At 41.6% G+C, this 19,221-nt stretch overlaps 1 protein-coding gene across 2 annotated transcripts in view; it reads right to left on the bottom strand.

Annotated features, from left to right (window-relative positions):
- The window catches only part of LOC100705149 (serine/threonine-protein kinase D3), a 54,414-nt gene that overhangs the window by 6,244 nt on the left and 28,949 nt on the right, over positions 1 to 19,221 (bottom strand). For both annotated transcript variants that reach the window (XM_003446654.5, XM_005452412.4), the window contains exons 3-11: positions 16,009 to 16,147; positions 13,697 to 13,828; positions 10,387 to 10,544; positions 7,992 to 8,181; positions 7,664 to 7,741; positions 6,006 to 6,183; positions 5,373 to 5,496; positions 4,294 to 4,371; positions 1,630 to 1,906 (exon numbers count right to left, since the gene is read on the bottom strand). In XM_003446654.5, the coding sequence (XP_003446702.1) occupies positions 1,630 to 1,906; positions 4,294 to 4,371; positions 5,373 to 5,496; positions 6,006 to 6,183; positions 7,664 to 7,741; positions 7,992 to 8,181; positions 10,387 to 10,544; positions 13,697 to 13,828; positions 16,009 to 16,147 (1,354 nt within the window). The remainder of the gene's footprint in view (positions 1 to 1,629; positions 1,907 to 4,293; positions 4,372 to 5,372; positions 5,497 to 6,005; positions 6,184 to 7,663; positions 7,742 to 7,991; positions 8,182 to 10,386; positions 10,545 to 13,696; positions 13,829 to 16,008; positions 16,148 to 19,221) is intronic.

The raw sequence follows: 19,221 nt of genomic DNA, 5'->3' as shown, positions 1-19,221 counted from the left end.
CGGCGTATACACATCGAGACTGAAGTGCACCAGCTCAGTGATGCAGCAGAAAGGTCGTCAGAGGTAGACCAAACCATAACAACGCTTTTCAAATTACTACTACTACTACTACATGTACAACAAAAGTAGATGCAATCCATCAGTGCAAACATCCACAGGCTTAAAAACATGTCTCTAAGTATACACACAATGGGGGAAATAATTTATCTCCTGCTGAATTTGTAAGTTTGTTCATTTACAAACAAATGAACAGTTTCTGATTTTTACAATAGTTTCATTTAAACAGAGAGAAACAGAGTATCAACCAAAACTCCAGAAAGAACACATTACATAAAAGTTAAATTGATTTGTGTCATTGAGTGAGGTATGTATTTGATCCCCTGTAACCCAGCTAGAGTTCCTGCTCCCACAGACTGGCTGTGAGCCAATTGGGTACGCAGATTAGAGTTAGTTAATCAATTACAGATACTCCTGATTTCTCCTTGTTGTGTATAAAGTACACCTCGCCACAGAATCGGTTTCAAACATTCCAACCTCTCCACCACCACGGACAAGAGCAACGAGATGTAGAAAGAACAAGACTGGAACAGACTACAAGACGAGCAACAAGAAGCTCAGTGAGAAGGTGATAATTAGGAACTGGAAGAAATCTGAAATGACCATCAGTCACCCTCGTTCTTTAGCTCCAAACAATAGCTTGCCTCATGAGAAAGCTGGAGGATGAGCCCAAAATTACACAGGAGAAGCTTGTTAATGATCTGAAGGCACCAAGAAGACCATCAGTAACACATTCCCGCAGTCAAGCATGGAGGTGGAACCATTACGCTTTGGGGCTGTTTCTGACTGTACAGAACGACTTCACCACATTGAGGAGCCAATGGACCATTAAATCTTGGAAGAGAACTGACGGTGCTTCCTCATTTTCAGTCGTTTAACTTAGCTGGAATGAACAAGCCAATATGAGCGTCATCTTTTTGGGTTCACATTTTTGATTGGTTGCCATTCTTCAAGAGGTTGGGTCTTATGTAACATGAATAAGACTAATTCCTCAAATATTCTGTTTTTTTCTTTTTACATGCTTGTAAACCATAGAGAGAGTAAAGACTGGTGTAGCCACCATGATCTTGGTTTGCGAAGCCTCGAACTAAACAAAGTCACAGTCGCCATCTTGGTGTTTTGAATTGTGTCTGACAAGTCACTGGTTAATTCTCATTTTTGACCCTACAATACTTTACAAAATTAATTCCTAGTTTGTTTGTTTTTTCAGTATGACCTGCAGCTAGCATTACATGTCTACTGAAGTCATAGTAAAAAAAAATGAGAATGTTCCATCACAGGAAGACCCAGCGCCCCCTGCTGGCCGTTAGAATAAATGCAGGTTTATGACACTTCTATATTTATTAAGGTTTTCATCCATTCAGTTCATGGTAGTATTGAGAGCTTGAAAAGAAGATGACTGGACTTCTTTGGGGTTTTTTTTTTTTTGGCTATTAACTTCTACATTGACTTTTCAGACACAGCGGTCACATCCATATTTTTTCACACAAAACTGAATTTCCTGCTGAAGGTACAGAAGGAACAGGCAAAACCAAGAACAGGACCAATGACTAAAGAGGGTCCGTTACTTACTGTGATCCTTCCCCTGGCCTGGGCCCGTGCCGACGCTAGCCTTGGGCGTGACGGGCATCAGCGCCTGCCGGATGGCTTTCTCCCAGCTCTGCCCTACATCACGTCCCACGCCAGATGCTGCCAAAGCTGGGTTGGGGTAGAGGCCACCGTTGTCCTCACCGACGTAGTACACCATGCTGCCCGTGATGATCTCAAAGCAGTGTGGGTTGCTGCCCTGAGGCAACCTGCCAAAGTCTTGCGCCGGCTCCACCTGCAGGATCTCAGACAGGGGGATCTCCTATGGAGTACAAAAGAAAGTTTAAATCCTGGGTCTTGTGGATGAAGTAATCTGAAAACGTCCCTTTAGCCTGAACTTGAATTTCAGCACTTATAGATATGTCTTCTCTGATTTTATTATTTTTTTAAGAGTCAAAATCATTCATGAGGTCTTGAAATTATCCAGCGGGCTCCATCCTAGCACCTCTCCTCTCCTCGCTAAAACTAAGACACTCTTTGAATGTCAGTGTTTAAAACTTCTCTTCCTTCCCTTTCTGGCAGAGCGCAGAAACCCTGCACCCCTCCACAAACCCTTAACCATGCCAGATCAAACATTTCAAAAAGAGCGATTGGCTCAGTGGTGTCTCTGCGCTCCTCGGACTCATTTGAACATTTTGCCAAGTTCACCCCGAGCCACGCCCTCCCATCACCATCTTTTCATCCTCTGATTAAAAGGCAGGACGTGCCTTAGAAGCTTCGGGCACTTGGCAGTGTGGCAGTACCCAAAGAGGCAGCAGGAAGCGACCCGAGATCTCCAAAAACCACCACAGACCCCCCTCCCACCGCCACCCCAACCACCCCACCCCTCCCTCACTTTCTCTTCAAAGGAGGGTTTATGCTGCGCTTTGTGCTAAAGGTCAACAGGTCGGCGGCAGGCGCGAGATAAAAGGACATGAGGTATGAGAGAGGGAAGTGATGGAGCTGCAGCTGAATTCAGTGATCACAGTTTTCAAGGAAACTATTTAGTCCAACTTGGAAGTTCAAAATTGGATTAAAAAAATAAATAAAAGCCACAAATCTGCACTGCCATTAAACACACATCGCCGAGCACACTGCTGCTCTCGCTGTTCATTACACAGCTGAAGTTTACAGGCACTCGTCATGGGCATAAATGTCGTGGTAATTTGGGTCTTTTAGTGACTTCTTTGAGCTGTTGCTTTTCCAGTTAAATGATTGCGCAGCATGCATCTTTAATGACTTTAAAAAAACAAGAATTGTGAGCTTGAATTTATTTTGGATTTTCTCTAATTCACACATAGTCAAAAGTCTACATACAGGCTCAAATATAAACATATATCATCACACCCAATATTTAGCAAGTTGACCACAGTTGGTAGCCACCAACAAGCTTCTGGTTCAATATGAATATTTGACCCCTTTTATTGGCAGAATTGGTAGAGTTCATTCAAACTGGTTGGTTTCCTGGCATGGACATGGCTTTAAAGCATAGCCCACAAATCTTTAATGGGGTTGAGGTCGAGGATTTGTGAAGCCCATTCCAGAAGCTTAAATTTAGCCTGTTCTGTTTGAACAGCTAATTGTATCCGAGTTGCAAGTGTTTATCTGTTGATTTGAGGTATTTTTTGTTTATTATTTCATCTACTTTGGCCCAGAACATGATGTTACCACCACCATACTTTACAGTAGGTTTGAAAACCTCACCTTTACTTCTCAAACACCTCTTATCAATCTTTATCTCGTATAAATCATAGTTTTTCTTCAGCAGTTATTTGGTGTGTCCATGTGGGCAGCTAGAAATTTTAGTCAAGCTTGACGGTGCTGATTTTGGAGAGGGGGCTTCTTTCTTGGTCAGCAACCACTCAGTCTAGTGACGTAAAACTCAATTCACTGTCGACAGTGATGCTTGGTGTTCCACCAGTTTCCAGTTCATGGCAGGCTTCAACCTTGGTGGTTCCTGGGTTGTCCATCATCCGAGGGTGACAGTTTGGGTTTGTCTTCCAGACCTCAGCAAAGTGGTGACATATCCAAACAACAATTTTTTTGAATGATGATCTTGAACCTTGGATGACCTTTTTAGATCTTCACTGAGTTCTTTGGACTTCTCCATGGTTTTGAGTATGGGTCAGTCCAGTGAGTGCTGTCAAACAAATCCTTTTATGCTGGCAAAGAGGAACTACCAGTTCAAGTCAATTTTGATCACCAACAGTTAACAGGCCTCAGCCTCGTGAACTTAAGACATTGTAGAAATGTCAGCACCACTTCTTAAAATATTTGAGTGAGTAAATGTATATGTTTGTCCTTGGATTAAACAAAGTCTAAAATAAATTCAAACGTATGAACCCAGTTCTTGTTACAATCGCAATGCGCCTGGCAATTCAATGTCAGTGTTGGTACAACAGATATTTTAAGTGTTTCTTTGCCACCTTTCTTTAAATATATTAAGTTACATTATCAACACAGAGCTTTCAACCAATGATAGACAACCTGCTCTTGGAACAATTACAGTGGACAATGTGGTTATAAGTAGACAGTGATGTGTGTTAATGTCTTATGAGGTCCATGCTGTGTTACGGTATGAACCCGACTCCCTCCGGCTCTTCTCTTCATGTCGCTGCTTTGTTTGGCCGAGCAGCTGAAACTAGATCCGGGGCTCACCGGGTCTCCTACCTTGTAATACTTGGCTCCACTTTCATTCTGAAACAGAGTCAGACTCTTGCTGTCCAGCCTCCAGTAATGTCTCTTCCTCTGCAAAGACAAAACAGGTCATTAGGGAGAATGCTTTGAATCTGAGTCCAGAGAGAAAATAAAAATCTTTAAATCTCTTTTAGTTTCCAGCAATCAAAGACTTTCCTTTGAAGTTTTGAGTGATGGATATGAATGAAAGTATCTGAAGTACATGGAACCTTTTCAAACAGTACTATATATAGGACAGTCTTTTTGTTGGCCAATAATTTAATTCCCTGGATGACAATAGATGTGTTCACATGATGCACTTAACTGGTAGTCAGTTTAATTTCTAGTAGAGCATTTGCATGTAGAGCATGTTTCCAGATTGTGTGGATATATTAAACCAGTAACCAAAGCTCAGTGATTAAAATGGATTTAATAATTTCTGCACTGACTTGATGAAGCACCTCGAACTTCCAGACTGCAGTGCTAAAGCGGACGTAGGTTATCAGTGCCCCGTGTTTGTTCATCTGCAGAAACTACCAAGCTAAAATTTTTGAAATTTGGCAGTGAGGTAGAGAAAATAAAAAAGAAAGAACCTTTTAAGTTTTAGTGCAGATTAACATCACTTTTATTACATTTTCTAAATACGATGCTGGGATTAGTGAAGGCTTTGCCTTTCTCCCAGTGCTCGTCCAGTTTGCACACCTCATTTAACTCCTACTGCGAGGCACATTATTGAAAAATGCTATTCACATGAGCCAGTTTGTACATCACACTGTAAGCACTAACGTTTTATATTTGCATTGTGTTTCATGTATCTTGTGTGTGAATATTGCCTATAAATGTTTAAGCTTTTAGTGTTTGTGTCTGTTTTTCGGAAATTTTTTTGCCGCTCCTGAGAGCCAAAGGATTGGACTGGATTGATATTTTTACTTAATTATAAAATTAATTCAGATATTTCCTGCTTTTGTTGTTGTTCCTGCAAACAGACCAGCTGTGTTTATGTCAGGCACCCAAAGGCTTTAACAACCCACAAAAGACCCCTTAGTTTGTCTGTGTTTTGTGCTTCATCTTACCAGGTTGTCGCGGTTGGTGTAGTGCACCAACCAGCCTTCTTTAACCACTGTGGAGCTTTTTCTCTTGGTGTGTTTGATGGACTGGACCACACGCATCAGAGGGATGTTGCTGCTGGTTGACGGGCTGCGTGAAACCAAATAAAAACATGCAAAGAAGCATTTTAAGGAAAAAAACCCCACACAAAAATAAGATACTGATGAGAACGTCAAAGATTCAAATAAAAAAATAAAATGTATTCAAGTCTTTGGAGGAGTTCCTTCTTTTCTGTTCTCTAAAACCAGCTCTATGCTCTCTTAACATTGAACAGACTCGTTTTTTGTAGATTTCGGTTACAAACCACATGAGGGTGAGCCACGCTTGTGGTTTATTGCTGACAGAGGTAAAAACATGCCATCCAACACTGGACGCCACTTTGAAATTGTACCGTATATCCGAGAGGAATTGTTGTCATGTTCACATGACACATATCATGATCTCTCTACTTATGACAAAATATCCAATACTGAGGATCAATAGATTTTCTGATGAGGATAAATTAAGATTTTTATAATGCTATTTCAAACCCCGTCACCAGTTCCAGTGATTAGAGAGAAAACTGCATAAGTGGCGTTGAAGAAAGTCGTCTGCTTCACCTGATTGTTCTGACCGTCTCGTCATCCTTCTCGCAGTCTGTGCAGGGACCCTCGAAGAAGATCTTGTCTTCGGTGGACTGCTCGTCCTGCTCGTCCATGCTATGACCTCCATCGCTGTTCACGTCGCAGTTGTCCACCTCCATTGTTGCCTCCGAGTCCACACCGGGACTGGCCGGCTCTGAAGAAACAGGAAAAACATGAGAGTCTGGGAACATGTCTTAAAACTTCCATCCCAAGATTTCACTGAGCTGCAGTTCCTCTAATGGCCAGCAGGGGTTGGGTGTAAAATGCCAAAGACTTGAAATGAAAACGCTTCTCAATCCACTTTAAAAAAAATATGGTGTTATGGGGTGAGGGGCCTACAAGGGACCAAAAGGAGATAAAAAATACTCTGACGTGATCAGTGTAAAGTCTGAGCTCTGCAAACGTGAGATTTCTGTCTCCTTTATTTCTTATATGGACTCTTCACTCGTTTCATTGTCTCGTAGAGCAGGTCACCTACAGGAAAATCATTGTTAGGGTAATCAGGGAGCGAAATTAAGTCATCTTTTGTTTTCTATCAAAATAAACTTGCTAAGAGTTTGGTAGCATCAGTGCTGCAAAAACGAGACATTTTTTTGACATCACGTTGAACTCTGAGAACCTCAGTTGAGCGTTTTTTAAATATTTTCTGCCTTTTAATAGACAAAATAACTGATCACTGATTTATGAGTGCAAGAAATTCTGTGTTGCAAGCTGCTCTTTAGTGCTCAGGGGGAATGAGCTAACAAAGTTTTGTGTTTTCTAATTTTATTTATTTAATCTTTTATTATTTTCTTTTGACTTCTTTTCAGTGTTAGTCATTTTAATTATTATTTAAATTGCTGTCTTTTATTGTTGTATGGAGGGCATATGTTCCAATGAAAACAACATTTCTTGAAAGCAGCTGCTCAGTGTTGTAAATAAAGTCTCAATAAACACGTCGATTTAAGTCTCATCATTTAGGATGAAATAAACTTTTTCCCAAACTAGCAAATACTAAAACTAGTTCTTGTTTTCGACAAATAAAATATTGTTTCAGTTAGTCTGAATTTTTTCAAAAGTCTAGTTTTTATTTCTTAGTTAGAATATTTCCTCACATGTAATTTTTAGTCTTTAAAATTTGTTTTAGTTCACTGTGAAACTTGTTTGCATCTAAAGTGACTCATTAAAGAATCATCAGTAAATTTTAGGTGTGCTTGGAGTTTTCTTTAAAATAATAATAAAAAAGGAAATCAGATATGGTGTTACAGATAAACAGTAGCCAGGGTGGGAACCCATTTAACTGTCCATTTAACGGTTTTGCTTTAGCCTCTGGGCACAACTGTGACTGTTTTATGGAATCTGGTATAGCCAACTTCCTGTTCCCTGTGCTGGTCAGAAGAACCTAATAGAATAAACTGTCATGAGATGGCAGCTGACGGCTTTGAGATTGCATTTCCTCCTTGGTCTTCTTTACCTGTATGAAACCAAAGTGTCCTCAGTGGTCAATAAAAATCCAACAACAGGAAGAAACTAAAAAGAGTCGAAGAGCAAATCTCCTGTTCTTTGCCTACAGCGTCAGAATCTGTCTGCAGATATTACATTTTGCCCACCAAAGGTTTCAGATGATTAAAGCAGTAAAAGTGAAACCGACTCACCTCCGTTAAAGTCGACCTCGCCGAGGCAGTCTCGAGGTACTTTGGCTGCACATCTCTTATGGCAGTTAAATTTACAGTCTAAAAAACAAACATACAAAAAACATATTAAACATTTTAAACTTCTTGACTAACCATGTGATGAAGAGTAACCGATGGTTCCTACAGACTACTGCAGAGTCTCTCCACACACTTCACAGGGCGATTAAGAAGAAAGTGAAGGACGGTTAGGACTTCACAGCAGATTGAATATCTTTGGAGTTTGGACTGTTGGTTTCTCTATTTTCTAAGATTTTCCCATGTGTGTGCGTTTTTGCGTGTGTGTCGTCACCTTTGCATTGCAGGCCCTGGCGGAAGAGGCCCTTCAGCAGGCGTTTGCAGAACTGGCAGATGGTGGGACGGGTGTAGGTGTGGACGGAGAAGGTGTGGGGGACTTTCACCCGACCCAGGACCATCTTCTCCATCCAGATGGGCCGGCCGCTCAGCAAGGAGTTGCGCTTCATGGCGCCCAGAAGAGGGCGCTGCAGAGTGGCGGAGAACAGGAATAAAAATTCGAAGAAGAAATAGGATTTATTTTTCTGCTTATGCTCAGATTTCCAAACAGAGAGCAAACTGACCAATAACGCTTCAGTAACTCATTTTAGTTTCTATTTAAATTTGTTCTTCATGTAAAAACAAATCATTAAAAGACATCACGCTTAGACGCTGGAGGAAGAAAGTGTTTAATAATTCCTACCCTTATCTAGAGTATCTTTTATATCTGTAGGGCACTGCCATACTGGAATAGACGACTTCCACCAGGACAGAAATGTTTTTCATAGAATCAAAAGTGATCACTGAGACCAGTTTAGCTTGATTTTCAGTGACCTTTCATCTCCCAGCAGGGCCTCCAGATCCTCTGACTGATGAGGTCAAGAGTTCAGATTTTATCTCAGTTCTTCTGCCTCTGGCAAAACTTCAATTTATAGTATTTTATACCGATATAGAAACAAGATACCCATCTGTGGATTCAGCTTTCAAATATAAACAACAAATGATGTAGTCTTCTTTTTTTCTCCATTTTTATGCAAGTTATTTTATTAATTACCACAAACATCCTGAAAGAGGCAATCAGCTAAATCTGGAAACAGGCGAGCCTGTTATGTTGTTGCGCTCATGCATGCACAGCTTCACGTGGGTGCTGGCAGACTTAACTACTGATTATCACAGTAAAGGTGCTCTGTGTTCGTAATGTGAACAAGAAGCACAAACCTGTGCTGAGGTGACTCACTCTCCTAGCACCATTTACATTTAAGGGAAAAGTATTAAATTTAGCTTTCTTTGTTCTTTTTAAATGCACTTTATGAGGTTTGCAGTTTGCCCTCCTGAAACTCCTTCTAACACGCAATCTGCTGGAGCCGATCGCCCAGCGTGCTGGTCAACAGCATGTTCTTGTTAGTCTGAAAAACTTTAACTCTTTATAGCAATCTACTGACGTCGAAGGAGAGGTCAGAGGTCAAACGTGATATATATGTGAGAATCATAGTTTCTGAGCTATGAGGATTTTTTTAAACCATTATGTTGGCCGGAAGCTTTTGGTGGATGTAAGCCAAATTTTAAGTTTTATCAGAATTCATATAAAACTTTTCGAGCTATCGTGTTCACAGACAGAATAACACACAAACACACAAACGCTACCAAAAACAGTGAAGAGTTTGTTCTGCGTTCCGCTGTATGTGTCTGGATTGAGCTGCTAATGAATCAGAGTTAGGAAACCTTAAAGGAAACAAGTCCACCATAAGGCTAACACGGTGACACACAACTAGACACTCTCACACCCACATCTAAAGCCAACTAACACTCAATTAACCTAACGAGCGAGCGTTTGGACTGCGGCGGGATCACCCAGCTGATCTTTAGGTCGTTTTTGGTCTTTGATTGATGGTTTTTTTTTAGTTCTAAAAGGAAATGAAGGGAGTAATCAGAGCTTAAGAGGTTGATCTGAAACATCAAATTTAGAGATTTGCTCACTCATCGTGAAAGCAGCGCACAGACAAACTCTTTTCCATCCATGAGAACAAGAACAATGACTGTCCTTGTACAGCGTGCAGCTTGCAGGCCACTGTCCTGGCAGGAGCAGGAAGCATGTGACACAATGGGCCTGAATTAGTACAGAACAGTTGGATAATCAAACTTCTCACTTCACTGATTCGCCACATGTACGTGGACCTCTAGACCTCCTAACAAAGTCCAAATTATCTGAAATGTCCATGAAGAAAGCGAGACTTCTTTAAGATCTGCTGCCCGAGCGTGATCACTCGTCGGGTCTCTTAAAGGAACAGTTTCTTTGTGGGATCTGTAAAATCTCGCTTGGCTGCTTGTTAATCAATCAGACTAACTGATTGTGCAACATGCTGCTCGGGTCCACTCAGGTCAGACACATATATGGGTCTGACTGTGCTCGGGTCCCCCTCTGATCTGTGTGCTTGTTCAGCCTGTGAGAATCTGACTGTGACTCTCTCTGCTTGTTGGCTTGAACCGGATGGAAAAATCAAGTGGTTTGCCTCGAGCCATCAGACAGAGAGTGCATGTGTGTGTGTGTGTGTGTGTGTGTACTGGGGCTGGGGCTGCACAACTGCATGTGAAGTCTGTGCATACATTTTAATACATTTAAAAAAAAACAACAAAAAAAACAACTAAAATGAAAACGACTAATGAGAGATTTCGTGTGAGCACAGCAGACCCACCTCCTCCTGCAGTGCTGGGGTGAAGTCAGTGGAAGGTGGACGAGCGACAGACAAGGTGGCGCCTGGCAGGGAGACATTTGACAGTCGCCTCTTCCTCACACCGCTGCAGTTATTGGGGATCTTGAACGCACACCGCTTGTGGTAGTTCTGTCCACATCCTGCACAGGTGAGGAACCATCGTTAAGATTCACAGTTCAACTAAAGTTCTGATCCCAAAGTTAATAAAGGAACCGAGTCCGACCCATGGCCTCTAGGAGACACCCCCAGTACCTCCAGCTCTTCCAGGATGACACCAAGGCCCTCCCTGGGAGGCATCCTAGTCTCACCCTCTCTCTAAGCCCCAACAACAATCGAGAAAGATATGAATGATAGATATGATCTATGATTTCATTCTTTTGGTTTCGGAGCCACAGATAAGGGTAGAAACGCAGATAAACCTGTGAATCAGCAGCTTTGCTTCCATGTTCAGCTGCTTTGAATCTCTGGCTCTCTTCCACGACAAGCTTTTTATCCTGTCTTCTTTCTCTCTGCCCAACCAGTTGCGGCGGATGGCCACCCCTCCCTGAGCCTGGTTCTGCTGGAGGTTGCTTCCTGTTAAAAGGGAGTTTTTCCTTCCCACTGTCACCAAAGTGCTTGGTCATAGGGGGTCATATGATTGTTGGGTTTTTCGCTGTATGTATTATTGTAGGGTCTGCCTTACAATATAAAGCGCTTTGAGGCGACTGTTGTTGTGATTTGGTGCTGTATAAATAAAATTGAATTGAATATAAATGTCTGGTCTTGTGCTGCAGGAGGGCTATTTTGTACCTTTTGTGGCTAAAAAGTGCTGAGACTAAACCTCAGGAATGCAGATTCTTGATAAAACACGGCAGGGCCAAAGCAGAGCATGAACCTTTTATTTTTCTTACCAAGGGAATTTTAACCCTTCAAACAGGGCCGGGCTTTTAAGTCCTTTCTGTCCATTTTCTATGCAAAACCAGGTTACTCAACATCATTGGCTTATATGAAATATGGATACGGTTCAGTGAAGAAAATTTCATCCCTCAAATTAAATCTGTCTGTACGAGTAAGGGCACAGTGAGCCCCATTATTTATCAGATAAATGCATTAAAATGTGTCAGAGTATTAATTTACTCTTCTAAAGGTTCCTTTATGCCCAACAATCTTCTCATAGCCAAATCATCTGCTTAAAAACGCAGAATTTATTGAGTCCAGGATGTGGTTCAGAAAGCTGTTTACAACATCAGAAGCTTAAATGTGCAGGGAAAAAAAGCTAAAATTTTCTTCCATCAAGGTTGTTTTTCTATTTTTTTTCTGTTGCTTCAGGTTTGGGAACTTTTCATTTTTAACCGTTTCAAACGTACAAGCGGAAACCAAACATCAGCTGCTCGGGTGTCTCTCTGCTCGGCATCACAACAGAGTGCCGAGATCAAAACATTAAAGACTTTTTCTGAAAAATGACTGCAAGAAGTCGACGAGCCGCTGCAGCTTTAAAATCAGGTCTGAAAACCAGTGTGTGAATATCAGAGTGTGTATGTGTGCGTGCCTCTTTTTATTTCGAGGTGATGATTTGGTCAGCGTGGACGTGGTGGAAACCCGAGAAGCCACCACGTGTTACCTCAGGGAAAATAAAACTTTATGAGACGTGTTAAAGCAAACATGACATCACTGTGAACTCTGATGGAGGTTGAAACAGTCGAGTTTTATAGGTTTGAAGGTCCAGTTATCGGTCACTCAGAGGGAATAGCACACAGCCTGCCGGACTTCTATTACATCCCTGCTGAATCACTGACATCATTTCCCATCATAATGTTTAAATAATGAGGAGCCTATTTTAATGCACACACATCCTGTAAATGATTTCTGATGACTAAATCTGAGACTTTATGCTCATGATCGTTAGACTGCTCTTAGAAGGCCTCTTTCCTCTTTAACATTTTCCAGTTCCTACTGGGAGAATAACCCAAGGTGTTCCCATCATCTCTCCGGTGAGTCCTGGATCTGTAAGTCTGGGGCTTACAGACTTACAGATCACCTGAGCTGGCTTTTTGGCACAAGAGTGCAATGGCTCTATTCTGAGCTCCGTCCAGAGGACCGAGCCCCTCACCCACTGTCTAAAGCCCGGCTCAGCCCACCCACCTACAGAAGAACATCATTTTGGATGCAGTGATTTGCCAATCATTTGTTCAGTCACTAACCAGAGCCCATGACCAGGTGAGGGTAAAAGCAGTTTGGTACAGCGCTCACATTGCTGCCAGTGCCACAGCGACCTCCCTCCCTCCCCCCTAACTCGGGGCTAAAACTGTACCTCAACCCAAGAGTGGTGGCAGAGAAGCACAGCCTCGGACTTTAACGTGCTGACTCTCATCCTGCTCGCTTCACCAAACCCCAAATCAAACACCAAACCAGATCCCTGGCAGGGTCCAACACTCACTTTGAACATGCAGCGGGCACAGCCATGAAAGTCTGCTAACAACATGTTTTTGCTGAAAATGGAGAAAATGAGACTTTAAAGTAAGCCAAGAACTGTAAATTCAAAATTCACTGCACAAATATATTTGTTTCTGGTCATTTTTGGGGCAATTTTTTGTGTGAATTTATCTCCAAAAAACTCATCTCTGGCTCTACTAGAGCAGCTTTGCATGTTTCATAGTTCAAAATAATCCTGTTTATTTTATAGGGAGCCTTGGTGCAGTCCCTGTTTTGTTTTATTCAGCTCCTCCGTCTGTAAGGCCACCTGTCTCTTCCTTCCATTAGAAAATGTTTTGTGGGACTAAATGTTCCGACCACCCTTCCTTGAAAAGCGTTTCTGGGAATAAAATTTCCTGGCACAGGGAGCTCTATCAGACCCCTCGCACATCCTCCATCTCGAGTATGAGCTCTTGCCTTCCGGTGGGAGACGGCGAGCCTAAAATGCAGACTGAACTCTTTTAAAAATTTATTTTTGCCCACATCCATTAAGCATTTAAATAACAGCTTTATAATGTTTATTATTTCTTTGTGAAGACAGTTTCTGCAACAGCATTTGAGTCTTTGACTATTTTTTCTAAGGGGACAAAGTACATCACAGCATATCAGAGGAAAAGTTCTGAGAGTTAGAGCTGTGGGAGTAACCCCTTCCTTGAAAAGACATTCCTGGGACTAAATGCTCCCGGAATAAAAATACCTGGGATGTAAAGTTCCTTGGACAAAACTTTCAGCCACTGTGTTAGAAAAACAGTTCCCGGGACTAAAATTTCTGGGTTCTCCGAGCGGAAACGGACATGTCAGCAGCAGTAAAAGCACAGAAGCTTCCTGAGTGCTTCCTCACCTTCACATTTGAGTCCCTGTCTGACGAGCCCCCACAGCATCTCCCCGCAGTCATCGCAGAAGGCCGGCGCCTTGTAGGAGTGAACGTACAGAGTGTGAGGTCGGATCTGGAAGTCCTCCTCTGTGGCGAGAGCTGAAACAGAAACACACACACGCAGTCAGACTATGACTGTCTCTGTGGGAAGCTTTCCACCCGCACCAGGAGGAGATGGTCCACCAACACGATGATGCTCGGGCTCCGAGCGCGAGCGTATCAGAATTACAATCTGACAAATGAATTTACCGCTAGAAATGGTCACACATACACTAACTGTCAAGGTCTGGCAAGTCTTTCTGGCGTTACAAAACTAGAAAGCCTCACATGGAATAGTTGTACCCTGAAGTATTATTTGTCTGAAGTTACACAGGATTTCAAATATGCAAGTAAAGAGAAGAGAAAAGTGCTTAAATCAGGCTGAATTGTGAACTTTTTACATTTCGCTCTTCAACCTAACACACAAAAACATATTTTTATTGAATGTCTGGTTTGCATTTTCAACCTTTAATTATTGCATTTTTTGAAAATGTTTCATCTGCTTTAAATGTAATGTGTATGTACTACATATATACACAACCACACAAAGCATTTTGTGTTGCTTGTGTGTATAAAAGCCGGAAAACAACTTAACCGAGCAGCAAGAATCACACTAGAGCCGGCTTCATCTTGATCGCTCGGCGCTCTGGTACCAGCTCGAATGGTAACAGTGAAATAAACCAGCTGAGCTCTGCAGGGTTTTGCAGCAGTAGCAGCGAGAGGTGCACAAGGAGGAGGAAGTGGTCGTGGGTTTGCACCCTGTGTGGTTGCGATATGTTTTCACCCTCCTGTGTAATTTAAACCTGGCGCGGCTCCGCGTCTGGGTGTTCGGCTGTAAAGGTGTCAGTTTTAGTTTTCACAGCCCAACCCGCTGACATGAGTCAGGAAGTGACAATCCTATGCACAATATTATGTTTAGAGCGAATGGGGTGACCCAGGGAGCCGGCGCTGGCGGAGAGGAAACGAGATCTGTGCCAGCCTCATTTTACCCGGAGGATACGAAACTTAGGCAAAAATAAATAATAAAGATAAAATTTAAATGTTTAAAACTTACCTTTGACTTCAGTGTGAAACCCAAATACAAGATTTGAAGATTTATTTAATAACGGACCGTGTTTTTCATTAAAATATATATATAAAAAAATATTTTATTCTTACTGCAGATTTTAAAGTTAATCTCTTTATTATTAGCTGGAATCATTTTTGCTTCTTTTTCATACCTTAAATGGTCCTGAGCTCTCCTGAAGCTGGAGTTTAAGAAAACAGGTGCAAACTAACAAATATTAAACCATGAGTTATAGAAAGTCCTAAAAAATCCCACAAAAAACAACAACATGCAGATGTAGGTGTGTCTTCTGTTTTTGCAGCATGCTTTCTTTCTTTACTCATGCTTATTTCATTAATGTCTGTGCATTAATGAAGATCTCAGGGACATCATCTACTTGTCTGAAAATTAAGAACTTAAAAACTGGGAAAGACTCAGCAGCTACCAGAGAAGGATATACAATCATTATTGACAAAATTTAAAAGAACTTTATTTATACAGCACATGCTCAGTCCAACAAGCTGAAGCATGAAATTCAGAAGAGAAAAAAAGAGAAAATTAAGGTACACTCAAGAGAACAAGAAAAGGGGGATTCAGTCTAAATATAAACACTAATAAAAGCACTAAGGGGACAATAAAAGCTGGACTCTCTCTCAGTCTGCTTCTAAACAATCCAAGAAGAAAAACGTGACCATTTCAGAACTGAAAACAGGAGAAGAAGAAGTTGAAACAGGAAACAAAGCAGTCATGCACGTTTTCGGCATTCTGTTCAAATGCTGCAGAGATCTTGCTCTGTGCCATCTCAGCATCTCCATCCTCGTGCATTGATGCATCGTGTAGACACTGCTACATGTGTCAGATTACAGAAATCAGGTGTACGACGAGCTGAAACGCCACCACAAGTGCACCACGGGCCTGCAGCTGTGACGACATTTAGCATAAAATCCCTGCAAGGCCGCAAACTGGCTGGCACGGGGTGATCAGTTACACCAGATCAGCTACATTTAAAATTAAACTCCGACGGGGCAGGATTGGAGTGATGGGCTGGGGATGGGTAGGGCTGGAGTATTACTGGCTATGTATGCACACTTGATTTTATCACTATTTGGAGTTTTGCATATTTGATAAATGTTTTTAATTCGAACATTATGTCCACCTGCTGAGGGGAAAAAAGAAAACTGACTTAATTCCTTACCAGAGAGCACCACCTCGATCAGGTCGCCCTCCTGGATCTCCTCAGCGGAGGTCAGACGCTGCAGGATGTTGTCCGAGCTCAGGTCGTGACGGAAGAGCAGGATCTTGTCGTACATCCCAAAAAATCCACATTCAGGAAACTGAGGAGGGATATGGGGAGGTGTTATTGCTCAGAGTTCACGTGGCACAGACACACGGGTAGTGTTAAACGTGCTGCACTATTCAAAGGTTTTAGGGACTCTAGGTGACTGCATTTGTGCCCTCACAGAGAAAACTGATCATTCCAAAACACCGTGCTACAGTTTAAAAGAACAATTATCCAGAGAATTAAACACAGAAAAACAGAAAGCGCTATATTCATGCAAAACTCATAAAAATCAGTCAGTCACAGTCGTAGCCTCATGGTGGTTTTACATGTTCACCTGACTCCTGTGGTGTGGTGGTTGAGTTACAGACCACATGCCCCCCCCCCAGCTTCCCCTTCAGCTGATCACTACAACATACAGCCGAATACAAACTGTATATAAAAGACGGACACATCCACTGTGACATTACCCATTAGTTTGAACAGCAGTTTTAAAGCCTCAATTTTGGTTTTATGTATGCTGGATATGCCATTTTTAATTTTTCACTTGCATGAGGTGAGCACAGTTACTCAAAAGGGTGGAGTGCTGATTGATTAGTTAACAAATAGTTTTAGGATTTCACCTACTGGTCCTTTTTTTAAGAATCAATCTGAGGATTTCAGGTATGACCAATTTAGCTTTTGAAACATCATGAATAAGAGTGGATCTAACAGTGACACTAACGGACATTACATGTTTATACTGTAGTGACACTAAAGCCTACCCTGCTTTACTGTCCCTTTAGAAACCAAGTGTCAAAACTGAGAAAGTAAACATGTTTTATTCAATAAGACTTAAAATTAGTGACCGAGACTATGCAGCCATCAGGAAAGTGGTCACTTCATTTTTGATCTCAGTCAAAGGTAAGGTCACTTTCCCCTCACACTTCTTTTTAAACCAGAGCAGGCGCCCCCCTGTTGGCCAATAAATATTGCTAGATTAGCTTAATGGCTTCACTTTACACAGAGCCTTTAGGGCAGCTTTAAGTGGTAACTCGTTTCCAACTAGGAACTAGATTGCTTTATTAGAAAGCTATCTAAAATATTACACCGTCTGCTGCGGCTTTTTTCCTGTGGTAGGCTTTTAAAATGATAGCCTGAGGGGAAAACCCATCAAATATGACTGAAGACTCATTCATCATAATCTGTGTGATGAAAGAGATAAATGGATTGTAACACATAACACTTTTAGACGTAAACACGTGTAATAAAGCACTTTTTACACTCAGGCAGGCCACTTCCTGTCTCGTTTGTGGGATTTTGTTCAGAAAGTCCTGACTCAGTGTTTGGAACAGTTAGCAGCAACTGGTCTTTCAAAATAAGACCGATTTTTAAAAAAAATAATTTAAAATGAGCCTCTTAATATACTTGGGTAATGTGTATGTGTGGGGATACAGTGATAGTAGTTAGTGTCTTTATATTTTGTGCCATTCTGAGCACAAGCATGCAAAACAGGAGATCGTCAGTGAATAAAGCACCTAAGAAGGTTTTGTTTAACATAGAATGAACTTTAAAACTGGTGCAGGAAACCCAGATAATCAATAAATATGATTTTAGGTCTATGAATATAAAGTGTATTAGGAAGAAGAACACCAACATTTACGACTCTCATTTGAATTGGAAATTTTCTGTGCTCTACCCGTTTTATAGCCGCACTGAACTATCTGTAAAAGAGCTGCGCCAGCCTGCTGACCTTTGACCCCTTTCAGTGAACTCTCATCAGTTTATTCTCACTGCAACAATTTTTTCCACTTAGACGGAATTTTTTTTGTTAAAATCATGACCTCATCGCCTGTCGTGGTCCGGCTTCTTTCCAAAGTCAAAGATTACCTAACCTTTCCGTATGAGGAACACATGACAAGTGATGAAACAAATTCGCAGAAACGCCACACTGGGAAACTACCAGAAGCCCAAAGCAGCTGAAATAGGTAGAATTAAATCAAGAATTAGATTTTCTCCTGAAAAGCATGAAGATTCCTCAGCAGCTACAGCTCCTTTTTCTCTTTTAACAGGAAGTTTACAAATGTTGTGGTGACAGGTCCACGTCTGGGTCACTGTCCATGTCTAATGCAAGGCTGTTACTCTAGTTCCCAGACCAAACAAAACCCCAAAGAAAATCTAATGTTTGAATCGGTTCTGCTTTGCTTGGACCACAATGCCACTGCAGGGGGAAAAAAAAAAAACAGGCCAATAATCTTTTGTAAAACTTTCTCTTAATACTTGTTATTTGAGCATTTAGTCCATATAAGGAAAATGGACTAAATGTATTGCATATTTACATCAGGTGTGCATTTGATTCCAATCATCATAATTAATTATGTATTTGAAAATACATAAAAATACAGCCTAAAAGTTTAAAGTACAATAGCTCAGGCTTCAAGCTGCCTTGAATGCTAGGTTTCAGATGGTTTTTTCTACTTGGCTCTGGATGTCAGTGAGACCGGATCTCTTAAAGGTGGAATTTATGGTTCAGCAGGGAAAACACCTTCGCAGTCTGCTGGCAGTCTGGGGATGACCTGTTTACTTGCAGAGAGCTCCTCAGTCAATGGAGAAATTAATTTCATGCTTCTCTCATGCCTGGTGACTGTTATTCAGGCCCCCTTGCCAACCAATCAGCATCAGGCAGACGCATACATCATCTGCTTCCAGCAACCCACAGTCTGGATTTTTGAGAACTGCGGGGGTTATAACTTCTCTTTGATTGCTGGATAAACGGTAACATGTACGCAGACAGATATTTGTGGGACCATGAACTCCTTTCTAATTGGTCATCTTAGGTACAGAAGCCCCGCCCACCTGTTGTCCAAGCCATCTGTTTATGAAGGGTAGCTAGTCAGAATAAAACTGGCTGAAAGAGGCTCATTTCAGACCAATATTAGATGAATAGGGATTATTTTGAAGCATGAATCATGCAAAGCTACCCTAGAAGAGTCCAAGAATGAAAATTAGGAGCTGGAACTAGAAACATACTGGTGATGGTTTGGCCGGTTCCTCCATGTATCATTCAGATGGTGCCTAAAACAAGCCATGAATAAATAAATAAAAATCCGGGTTTTAGCAGTAAACTTAACCACTTGATCTGACCGTTCT

Source organism: Oreochromis niloticus, linkage group LG15, assembly GCF_001858045.2.
Source record: "Oreochromis niloticus isolate F11D_XX linkage group LG15, O_niloticus_UMD_NMBU, whole genome shotgun sequence".
In the NCBI taxonomy this organism is placed as follows: domain Eukaryota; kingdom Metazoa; phylum Chordata; class Actinopteri; order Cichliformes; family Cichlidae; genus Oreochromis; species Oreochromis niloticus.
The sequence above is the reverse complement of the archived record's forward strand: the minus strand, read 5'-3'. Positions and strand labels throughout refer to the sequence as shown.